The 12,971-nt window shown below is 35.6% G+C and overlaps 1 protein-coding gene across 4 annotated transcripts in view; it reads right to left on the bottom strand.

The window, feature by feature from the left end:
- LOC131431038 (basement membrane-specific heparan sulfate proteoglycan core protein) overlaps positions 1-12,971 on the bottom strand; it is a 746,275-nt gene that overhangs the window by 67,295 nt on the left and 666,009 nt on the right. For all 4 annotated transcript variants that reach the window (XM_058596469.1, XM_058596470.1, XM_058596473.1 and 1 more), the window contains 3 exons: positions 10,437-10,552; positions 10,217-10,382; positions 6,632-6,907 (listed from right to left, as the gene is read on the bottom strand). In XM_058596469.1, the coding sequence (XP_058452452.1) occupies positions 6,632-6,907; positions 10,217-10,382; positions 10,437-10,552 (558 nt within the window). The remainder of the gene's footprint in view (positions 1-6,631; positions 6,908-10,216; positions 10,383-10,436; positions 10,553-12,971) is intronic.

The following is a 12,971-nucleotide window of genomic DNA, read 5'->3' on the forward strand; positions in this document are numbered from 1 at the left end:
TTAAATTGAGTTATAATTTTTGTTATTTTAACTATTAACGAGGCCAAGATTATGACTAATTTAGATAGAAAAAACGAAAAAACCCCAGATACAATTTCGTTATCCCTTGTTGATCGGGAAGAGTTAAAATATCATTGCAAAGTCTGCTTGAGAAAATAGCAACAAAATATAAAATTCTACCATTGTAACCTCAAAGCAAGAGCAAAAGCCGATTTTTTCAGTAATTTGATTTTCTAACTTTGAGAATAGTTTATCATAAGAATTTCTCTTATCTTATTCTGATGCAGTATATTCAATTGTATTCTATTTGAAAAAGGAACCACTGCATCAATTGTACTTAATGAAATTGGTATGCCTCATCAATAACGAAATAAGATATAATAACAAATCTTGATGCTAAATAGATTTTGTCTTTCCTTAGATTAAATATCAAGAAAATATGAAGTTTTGCTGTGACAGCACAGGAACATCAAGACAAGATACGATGGTAATATTTGTTATTATTTTGATTTTCGATTACTATTCACATCTACCCGGGAGGAGTGCAAGTTTTGCTAGGGCAATTCAAACGCGCCTTTCAAATGCAGCGCCTGCTGCGTGCCCAAACCCTGTGCTCCTGTTACTTACATAAGTTAAATTCATGTCAAAAAGCGTTTTATTGAGTTTAATCAAAATAGTGCATCATCATAAACATCAGCATCAACCAGCTGGAAGTAAAACAAAGTCTTTTGTCGCTCTAATCACCATTTGGTGTGAAATATTTTTCTAAACTAATTTTGCATGGAGCATTGCTATTGCGTAGAGAATGCTGTCAAATTAATAATATATTATTATTTAATTAAATTTTCATCTACCATTTATTTCTCGTAATCTAGTATTCATTTTATTGCGAATGAAACAACGGTTGCGAAATCGAACACAGAATGCATGTCGAAACTGTGTTAATCGTAACGTAACGAAACCGGTATTTTCCCCAGCTCTGTTGATAAGGAGTGTTAAAAGAGCATTTTTCAAAGATACAAAATTGATAATGTTCCATGATTTTGGAAAAGTCTCATTGACACGCGTAATCTTTAGTTATAAAATCCTGTAGGATTGCTGTTATTACTAATTTTCACGGTGGATCAACGATTTCAGACGTAGATCATTTCATGTCTTATCTAGATCATATGTGATTTTCCCCCACCAAGATCAAAGCTGATCGAATCATCCAATGATTGAACTTACATGAATCAAGAATCATTTTAGCTCAAAATCACTACCGATTTTGTGTGACAGAAGATCCGTACCGATTTTGATCGATGTGATTTAAATATCACTGATCACTGATCAGAAGTGATCTTTATTGGAAAAGATCACAAGCGATCTTCTTGGGCAGTGATCTCGATTTGATGAGGTTTTGAACTTTATTTTCTCAGCCTTGCATGCTACACTAAGGAAATATTATTCCTTAGCTAAAGAAATAATATATCTGTGTACCCCTAGGAGAATTAAAACGGGTGATTCTAATGTTTCTTCAAGTCCTATCAAATACTTTTGATAAATTATATAAATAATATTAATAAAATAATTTCGATGGTTTTGTAGTTTTAGATTTTTTTTATTCTAATGACAGCACGTAATAAATCGATTTTTTCCTCACATTTGTATGGTTTGTCATACATATTGAGTATGTATTGAGATGAATTTTATTTATTTTGAATTGGTGACATGTGACATAGGGGTGGTGGTGGGTCTTTGTTGTTGTGACAATTTGTGACAAAGGGGGTGGGGAGTCAAAAATTGCCAAAAAAGCGTGACGTCTTTTATGGACAGCCCCTTATTTACATTCCCCCTGAGAATTTCAGAGCAAAATGAGCTGATTTTATTTTTAAGGAAGTGAGAACCAGCACAATTACAGCTTCAACTAAGGCACCTGAGGATGTCACATCTGATATCTAAAATAAAAATGTCAGCAGAGAATCGATTTTCTTCTTACAATAACCGTAAATTCTTGGGGTGCCCGCCCAGGAAACCTGATCAGGCTACACCAAACAACTTTGTGATGTGGAACACATCTTTATTTTCTATATAGAGGTGCAAATCAGAAACTCAAGGAAAAATTCACGTAGAAATGTGGTCAGGTTTTAAACACTTACAGCTCAGTCTATTTGTGTCAATTATTAATATTACTTCATCATTTGATTGGAAATATTTCTAAGTTTCGATTTGAATATATCAAGCCACGTATTTTCAATTATATATGATTGAAATTTTGATTAGTAGCGAGCATTGTCCTATTTTGTCTGCTAAAAATCTCCGGCATATCGGATTTCCCTGCCATATACGACGGTTTTGAAGGAGTAAGCGATATATCAAAGGGAAAGCATCGCTCTGATTGTTCAATCGATGCAAAAGCGAAGCTGTTGAAGCACGCGAAACAATAAATAGCATGCTAGAGGTAGGTTGTTGCTAGACAGCAAGACAAAAAGTGTCATAAAATGATTTGAAGCTTTAATTGGTATGCTCTGATCTTGTGCCATGCAAGCTCGGATGAAATTCCATGTTATGCCGTTTCGCCTGAAAAATTGATAACTACCCCAAGGTAAATTTTGAGTGCTTAAGATTAATTTCTAATTTACATACGATGATTTATATAATGACTGTAGATCATTAGAAATTTTGTTTGCCTTGCTTCACATCAATGGCTCGAACAATCCCATGGGACTGGTCCTTGTAGTTTTTTGTCTGTAATGGAATATAAATGCTTCTGCTTTCGCTCCGTTTCGAATATTATTTCATTAAACTGGAAAGAATTCAGTATCGTTTTTTTCCGTATAACCTTGGGTTGCATGCAATCGATTCACACGGTGATTTCTAAAGTGCTGGCGGGAGTCTTACTGTTGAAAAACTGATTCTGTGATCTCTCATATTGATTGCTTATCCGGTGCGACATCTTGAGTTCTATAGTGATTGAAATCTTCGTTTGTTCCCAATCGTGTGCATTTATTAGATACTTTGATTCTACTGTGTTTTTCGACATATCCATGAGAGAAGAGATTCAGGGAATTCTAGATAACGTACGCCCTCAAGTGGCCCCTACTATTTTTCATAAAATATATTCAGAGCAATCGACTGTGACTGACGGATCAAATCTCAACGGGTCCACAAGTTTCGGTATCTTCAATAAGAACATCACCGCCTCGTAAAAACTCAGTGATCCGGCTTCAGTTTAGGTCGCACAATTAACTGCTATTCAGTATACCCATGGGATCATTGAAACCTCCCCTGAAGTCCTTTGCTTCATTGTCACGTACAGTCTAAGTTCAATAACAATCGGCTGGAAAGTTCGTATCGTTTCTATGAGAGGGCGTCACTAGAATTAAATTCATACCATTTTCAGTTAGTACCAACCTTCAAAAGATACGTATATTAATTTGACGCCTGTCTGATTATTAGTTTGTGAGATATTGCATTTTGAGTGAAGCTACTTTTGTTATTGTGAAAAAAATGGAAAAAAAGGAATTCGTGTGTTGATGAAACACTACTTTTTGATGAAAAAAAGTGCCGCCGATACCAAAAAATGGCTTGATGAGTGTTATCCAGACTCTGCACCGGGCGAAGCAACAATTCGTAAGTGGTTTGCAAAATTTCGTACTGGTCATATGAGCACCGAAGACGATGAACGCAGTGGACGTCCAAAAGAGGCTGTTACCGATGAAAACGTGAAAAAAATCCCCAAAATGATTTTCAATGACCGTAAAGTGAAGTTAATCGAGATAGCTGACACCCTAAAGATATCAAAGGAACGTGTTGGACATATTATTCACGAATATTTGGATATGAGAAAGCTTTGTGCAAAATGGGTGGCGCGTGAGCTCACAATCGATCAGAAACAACAACGAATTGATGATTCTGAGCAGTTATATCGAAATATCGAAGTCCAATCGACAGTCAGCTGAGTGGACTGCACGCGATGAACCGAACCCAAAGCGTGGAAAGACTCAACAATCGGCCGGTAAGGTTTTGGCGTCTGTATTTTGGGATTCGCATGGTATAATTTTCATCGACTACCTTGAAAAGGGAAAAACCATCAACAGTGAGTATTATATAGCGTTATTAGAGCGTTTGAAGGACGAAATTTCAAAAAAACGGCCTCATTTGAAGAAGAAAAAGATTTTGTTTCATCAAGACAATGCACCGTGTCACAAGTCGATGAAAACCATGCTGAAATTGAACGAATTGGGCTTCGAATTGCTCCCTCATCTACCGTATTCTCCAGATTTGCCCCCCAGTGACTTTTTCCTGTTCTCAGACCTCAAGAGAATGCTCGCTGGTAAAAAATTTAGAAGCAATGAAGAGGTAATCGCTGAAACTGAGGCCTATTTTGAGGCAAAGGACAAATCGTACTACAAAAATGGTATCGAAAAGTTGGAAGATCGCTATAATGTGTGTTTCTATTAAACGATACGAACTTTTCAGCCGAACTGTTAGAGGCTCTTCGGACAATGAAGCTAGGGAAGTATCCCCCATATTCCCTGGGGAAAATACGGGAACACTTGTGAGCTTAATCTGAACGATCTCATAAAATTTCCTTAGTCTGGGTCCCTTCGCATTGCTCCATTCCGGCAATGAAAAGGCAGGCTCCTTAGCGAAACTGGGCGCTTTATATGATTAAATTTTCGAAATACCGATTTGCTTCAAAGTTGGCAAACTTCATGGAGTAACGGGGAACTGGGACGATGGATACAACCCATTAATCATAACATCTTGAATGCGCACCTCCGGCGTTTCGGCCTCGTGCAGAGTGATCTCTGCACTTGCGGTAAAGGATATCACGATATTGAACATAATGTCTTGACATGTACCAAGCATTGCGGCGCCAGATCACAGTTAGTAGACTCCCTTCGGGCCCGAGGAATATCACCCGGGATCATAGTACAAGACGTGCTGGCACATCGGAAGGTATCGATGTGCCAGCAAGTCTCGTACTATGATCCCGGGTGATATTCCTCGGGCCCGAAGGGAGTCTACTAACTGTGATATATGCACTCCAAAAAAATTTGTATTTTACAGGTGACTAAATCCCTCATACGATGTAATTCATAAAGACCTTATACCACCTTATACCAGCCAAGCAGATGCATGCTTCTGTGGCTCAGTCGATTAACAGACGTACTTGCGATCCAATGATTCTCGGTTCATGTCGCGGCGGTTGCTATCAGTATTCTTTTTTATTTCAATGAATTTCGTGTCATGGAGTCTTAGACAAAATATTACCTGTTCTTCGACGTAAATTTGCGTGAACTGCGACGCTCCATTTATGTGCATCTAATAAGATGTAAAATCACAGGGGTTTTTTTAAGTGTGTGTCAGTATTTTACCAGTTCATAAAAAACATTAATATACAAGTCTGCTTATTCGTTTGTTCTCTCAAAAAACTTAATCTCATCCCACGTGGATGTTGAAGCCAATTAAAGAAAAGCAAAACGAGCCTTTGCTTGTTGAAAAACGCAAATGCACAGAAAGTCTGATCCTATCCCCTGATGATGCTTCAAACATGTCTCCATCTTCAACCTCGACCCTCCCCATCGATCGTCTGACCACCATCTTTATCGGAACTAGCAAGACCTTTCTGCTGATACTAATTTTTTGCTCCCCCTTTCCACGTCTCTTCAACTACTCGATGTCAACTAATTCGATCTTTTCGTTGGTTTAAGAAATTTTGCTCTCTTACCCCTTTTTCAACCTCATTTACTTCTCACTGTTTCTTTCCTTCTGAAATCTGATCTTCTCGATTAACATTGTGTAATGTAAAAATGAAAGAAAACTACCCTAATTTTAGGTAGTCTTTAAAAATGCCCTCGGCATTTTATAGCTGAAATCAGTGTGTTTTAAAATATCTCATTAAATTTAAAGAAAAAACAAACTCATGTCAAACTCGATATGGCTAGGTATTTTTAAGTTTGAATTATATAAAAAACTTACAATTAAATAAATCGTAGTTTTTGGTTGAATTGGGACACTCTAGTTCTTGCATCATTTTTCGGAGTTGCTATTTCGGAGTTTTATTGTTCCGATTGCGTTAATACTTTGATACATTACTTTTAAAAGTAGTAGTTTGTTGAAAACTGTTTCCTATCTCTAAAAAGTTACTTTGAAATTCAAGACTTGCGTTGATATTCTCTGAATAGTTGCGTAATATGCGACATCAATTGAAACTTTGTCAGTTATAATGGATGCATGAGCTTATAGTTTTGACTGAGATGATCAAATGTTGATTGAAATTTTTAATTAGATGGCAAAAATGAAATAGGTCTGATAAGGCTCCAAAAGAGATCGATTCGTTTTTTTTTATGAAAGAGCATGTGGTTTAAGTGATTCAAACTAAACATAAAATTAATACAATTCAGTTAATAAAATTATTGAAACAAAATCCAAAACGTACATTACAATTGGCTCTCGTTCTCGCAAATTGAGGCTTCCTTCGTGCTATATAAGAGCTTTCAAATTTCGCATCAAATTTCGGGTAATTTTGAATTTGTGTTCATCAGGCAGGCACAATTTGCTAGAATTTTTGACTGAAGGGGGACTCAAGCAACGGAAACTAATAGAGTAGTGTAATTTAAAAAGCTAAGCTTTAAAAACAAACCGAAAAATTTAGACGCAGATCGTGCCAGAACAGGATCCACGATGATTGATAGCTTAGAGTGGCGTTGGCCTTGATCCTTTTCTTCTGAGAAGTTGGGGAGTATGTTCCCACTGCGTAATACGCGACAGTTGCTCTCGTCCGAATTATCAGCACAATCCGATTTTCCATCGCATATCATCCATGATGGTAGACAGGTGTAATAAATTAGAATTGGCGCTTTGCAGGCGTAGTCAGTATAGGTGCACTCGAAATTGATTTGTCTGGTACTTCCGGAACCTAAGATTAGCGTGTTATGTTCACACAGGATTTAAAAAGCGGTTTAGCGCGAACGATTGAGTGATTCGAGCGGGCGAATTTGGTATGCTAGATTTATTATTTCTTCAGTTTTGATTGAATTTTATTGAACTTGGTTTCAGAATAGTTACAAGTTTCTATGGCATCAATGCATTTTTGAAATAATTATTGCTTTATGGTTTTGAATAATATTGTGTAAGGACAAAAAAAAACCACGGCGGTATCAAAATGCGTGGAAGTCGAAAATCTCAATTTCAGGTATTGCACCATTTTTATTTTTGTTGATTTAATGCTACATAGTACACATGTATCTATGTCTCTCAATGTTTACCTAATACTGTTCCAATTAGTCTAGATATGTTTCCTTCTACCATTTGAGTCTATGAAGAAATGTAAATATTGCTCGAGCTTAGGGGATTAAATTAATTATATGGAAGTAGTTTAACTCGACTCATATTCATTTCAGCTCATTCATTTATCTTCTTGTTTAAAGAAATAGTTAAAGTGAAATTTGTTGTTCACTTCATTGGCACAAGCGCAGTATAATTGTATTACTCGATTTAAATTTAATTTTTTAAATGTTATCTTAAACACCATAAGATTTGATTCCGCTCTTCGTTTTTTTTTGTGGAAAACTTACGGTAATCGTTAGAAATAACTGATATGTTGGTGCAATAATTTTATTTTATATTTTTTGTTGGACGATCAGTTATACGCAAGTTTTTATTACAGAATTCTGTACATAAGTATATAATTTATAGAGTTAATCGGAACACTCGCCTAGTACGGTGAAAATCATACCGTCCGTATTATAAAATTAATTTCCAATTACCGAACTTGTGTAAATACTGATTGCCGTAAAACTGTGAAACAGTTATTTATTTTCAGTCAGTGTCTCAAAGCTATTTATTTATTAGTACTCAAAGCTATTTATTTATCTATAGGCTAAAAATATTCATCACTATGTCAGTTACTGTCAACACATATCGTTCGAGGATAGTTTCTGGTGGACTCGACGAATTGTGCAGTGTGCCAGAAGACGCTAAAATTTCCGGTCAACCACGACATGAAGTCGCATTTTTTTCTCAATTTTTACCAGCTGCAAATGATAAACTTTTAAACTGATAAACTGATTTTTTTCGTAGATATATATTGGCAATGAAGCCGTAGCCATGACTGATTCTAATTTTCTTCACTCATTCTTGTAAAAATTATCCAAATCAGAAAAACACAATTGTAAATTGCAAATTTGTGTTGTTTGTTGAAATCCGAAGTTCCATTTATATCAGAATTTCAACCGAAAAATAAACAAAAAAATCAATAAAATTCGGTAGAAAATTATCGAATTCTGGTAATTTTTATAATCGGTCGATTATAGATCCTCTACTCAAAACAACTGGCTACTTAAATGAATGTAGGTACAATTATTTCATCACGCGTATAACGTTGTTGCTTGTTTATATTGTAGTTGAAAAAACATGCTACAAACAATCAAAGAATTTGTTATTCGAAAACAACCAGATTCAATACGGAAAATCTGGTTTTTTAACTTTGACAGCGGATATACAAGTGTGACTGAAATGAATTCAAATTCAAAGTAACACAGAAGAATCCATTAAATATATATTGGGTCTACGAGTCTAATTGCTCAAGAGAAGTTAAATGAAAGATAATTCATGACAATGCAAATGCTTGATTGCCAAGCCAAATATGTTACGTATTTCGGGGTTAAATATAATGCATGAAAACTAAAATTTATAATCGTATAAGTAAACCTCTCCAACTCAAAAGATTTCAGCTAACGGAAAGCAATTCAAAGTAGGTTACGTTTCAACGTTTCCTGAAATGGGAATACTCGAAAGCATAGTTGATAGCCACCAACATAATACCATAACATAATACCATATCCAAACCAGTAAAGCTGAATATTGACTGCAGTTTCGATTTCCAAAAATTGATTATATTGATTTGAATTTCAGAACATGTTGAAAATCGCCCGCAGAAAAACTCTTAATTTCTAGCCATTTTTGCGAAACAGCTTTCATTTAATCAAACCATGCTAATATAAATAGTTTCAGTCAATGTTTGTTAGGATTCTTAATCATCATTAAAATGCATGATATTGACAACTGAGAACTATTAAGGGACTACGAGGTCAATCAATACGGTGAAAATGGCAGTACATTAAAGAATTATTTTGATGAGTAATTGAAATATGTTATAATGAACTAGTTCATTGGAAAAAAATTTATTGCATATCAATATAACTGTTGAATTTAAATTTATTTTTGATTTGCCTTTTTAGTGGACAACAATAGTATTATTTTTAAAATGACCTGAGCTTTATTTTACATACACATACTGTGACAATTATTCCAAATAGTTGTTATTCATACTGAGTACATTTGAACCTGTCGATATAGTATAGCAGTTTGAACTAGCTTTAATTTTCTTACATTACTACTAACTAAGAAGCGACCAGAAGAAGGTTTTTGTTAATTGAAGAATTTACTAAACATAGGATAGAGAGTTATGTGTTTCAGAAAATGAATTACTTTTGCCCTTATTATTTTACTCCCTGTGCTAAACGGTGTTAGAATAATGAAAGTTGGTTAAAATACTAATTATCATTATAGCATTTCGTTGAATTATTTATAACTAAGCGAAGCGAAGATCAATACTGAGCGCTAATTGTAACTGTTCTAATGGTTATATTTTAGAATTTTGTTTAGGTTGCAAGTTACAAAATAGCGCGGAATATTTCAAACAAGTACTTATTTACAATTCTTTAGTAATTAAGTGAAATGCAAGTTTCTTGTCATTATAGCACATTGAACATATGAAACTGAGTTCTTCAATAATAAATGATTATAAAGGATCGAGATGAGTTTTACCGAGATAGGAAAAACATATAATTTTTTGTATTTACTCTGTGATTTTCCACTCTCTAAGATCCACTCGAATATCTGGAACACAACAATTGAGGTACGAGTCTTTTTCATGAAATAATAAAAATGTAAGACTAACTAGATCAATTGATATTAGATTATAGATCCTTTCATCTGAGACGTCCCGGACATTTCACTTCATTCTTACTTTATTTTAAAAACTAGATGAGCCAAGAATTCATGCATATATACTTTAGCCGTTCTACCATTGAACAACAGTTTATTCGCTTCGTTAACCCTTGCTGAAAATTATCATTTTATCTGACTCGTCAACTGTAATCGTTCTTAATTTCTCACCACCGTCTATAAACTGGCTGACGACGATATCGTGGGACATACTCACCTTTAATGGCCACGTCGACAAAATCATAGGCCACTGAACCGTTAGGGTAGGTCATACGACACTCGTAGCGTCCAGCGTCTTCGTCCCGAATGTGAGTTAACTGAAGTACTCTGTCTTCTACGACTATATTGTACGGAATAGGGCGATCTAAGCGGCTCCAGTGATACTGTAAAAAATTTTGCCTAAATCATTTCTCGTTTGTTATGAATTTAATGTATACCGTCAGCCCAGGGAGATAATGATTATTGGGAAGTTTGCAGTCCAACGATATTGATGATCCTCGGTATACTTCGTGAATACGTCCGTGAGCAGGAATGTCAGGAATCATTTCATTCCCTGGAAATAATCATTTAGCGTTTTACTTTCTTAGAAAAAAAAGCAAAATTAACAAGATAAATTTCAAGAATCTGTACTATGCTTATGGTCATTAAACATAAGAGCAATTCCAGGAATTAACAGCAGAAAAAGTGATAAAATAACAATCGACCTTTTCCAATATGATCGAAACTTGGCACGCATTTTTAGAATGCCAAACCAGTTATTTTGCACGGATGGAGAAACCGATCCAAGACTAAAGAATGTATTTTTGCGTGCACTTTCTTCAAATTGTGGTAACTTGGAAACTGTAAATTCTACAAAAATGATGTTCAAGAAGAAGTTGTAGGAAATCGATTGGGCACTCGTAAAAAACATACACTGTTAAAACTTGAAATTAAGAAAAAACGTCTCTTTATTATTTTGATGTGGAACACATCTTTGTTTTCTATATACGGGTGCAGATAAGTTTGTTTGGGCATACATTAGCATAACCTTTTCAATCAATCAAAGTTCTTCTACTGCGACTTTTGAGCAGGTGATGTCTTCTGTGGTCGAACCCGCTTGTTGAGTTCCACCGCTCTCAATTTGTTCAGTTAGTTAGTTAGTTATTTTTTCTTTCCGCTCAATTTTCTCGTAGATAGCTGAGCAGATTTCCACCTGCATAGGCTCGTTTGAATGCAACTACTGAGTTATCGATCATGTTTGTGGATAAAATGGCTATCACTTATGGTACCGGAGATATAAAGATATAAGTGACGTAAATGACGGAACAAACTTTCTCCTTTCCGCTTAATTTTGGAAAAGATGGCTCGCTCGAAAGCCGCACTATTGAGTCATTGATAGAGTTCTAAGATCAACTATCACTTCTTGCTCCGGAGATAAAATAGAATAAAAACACGTTTACAAAACGCGTTGTTTTTTTTTCTTTTCTTTTTAAAAATGGTATTGAATTACTGGAAGAACCGACATTCGAACGGAGCCTCGTAGACCCACAGTGTTATATACCATTTTACTTATACCGTTTTCGTTTTTGAACCTAGACGCGGGCTACTCTGACTCCGAGTAAAACGAACACGTTTTACGCGCCCTAAACAACAACTCATGAAAAAAAGATAAAATAAACAAACTCGACTGGATGCGTGGTGCGACCCGAAAAAATTTTCAGAGCGAAACTACGCGATTGGAGTCCGCTCTAGAGCGACCTCAGGTTGGTAAAACAAACATATTAAACGTTGTTTGGGCGACTCTGGGTCAGCTTTCGGGCTGCTCTGATCAATAAACGAAAACGGTATTAGCTTGATAAGATCGGAAAATGTCTGTGTGTATGCACCTTTTAACACTAGCTTTACGAATCGAGCCAATTTGACTCATAAAATATTTGTTCACTATATGTTCGTTCGCAAAAAAATTGTTTCAAAATAAGAGTTTATATATAAAAATATTTTCCATGATTGTTTTGATAGTAAACATTTAATTTAAATTGATTTGGAACTTTTTCTTTAAAAAAATTTCAACTTTCTTGTGTAAGTCCAATTGGCTCACTTCAGTAGAAAAGGTATATAACCAAAATCCGTATATCTAGTGTTAAAAGCTTGTATAAAAAGCTACTGTTGGGTCATTAGTTATGTTCGAAGATCAACTGTTTGTCACATCTGGTTCCGGAGATACATAGCTTAGTTGACCGCCCGTGAGTTTCCCGTGATTGATCAGAAACCAGTTGAAATTGTATATTGAACCAAAAGCATGAGACTTGGGAGTAGTGGGTCATGCTCAACGTGCAACCCAAACTGGCTTAGAACATGGTATGATCAATAACGTAGATGGCCACGCCCATGCAGGTCAATATGGGAAGGGGAGGAATGTTAGTTCAACACTTGTTGTTACTAGTGACCGAGGAATTCTCTGCATCACCACAAGTGTCACGGGAGAGGATTGGTGTTAGTGGGTAAGGAAAAAGATCAGGATTTATCTTGGTAGATAATTTGATCTACTTGTTCAACAGCTTAACTTGCTATGTGCAACAGACTAACAGAAGGACAATAAGTAGCTCGACCAACAAAACACCAGGTGAGGCATACTTCTTGGAATTATCATTTATAAAATTCATATCCGTCGTGTGAGAACAGAAAAAGGAATCACACTAAAATTTTCCGCGTCAATAACATTATTACCAACACACATACACACACTCAGTCAAACAATAAAAATAAAACGCGTAAAAAGAGATCCCAGTATACACTCACAATTGGTGTTTGATCAGAAATACCCAACTAATATTCGCACTATGTAGTGATGCAATCCCAGCCTTTCGACCTTTAGGTTTCACCAAAAGAAAACGCGACACACGGAGCGTCGATAAGCTAGTCAAAACAGTCTATATCATCAAACTGACAAGCAGATCGCACCAACTCAGACAGCAATTATGAGAACTCCTAAT

This window comes from Malaya genurostris, chromosome 2 (assembly GCF_030247185.1).
Source record: "Malaya genurostris strain Urasoe2022 chromosome 2, Malgen_1.1, whole genome shotgun sequence".
NCBI classification, from domain to species: Eukaryota; Metazoa; Arthropoda; class Insecta; order Diptera; family Culicidae; genus Malaya; species Malaya genurostris.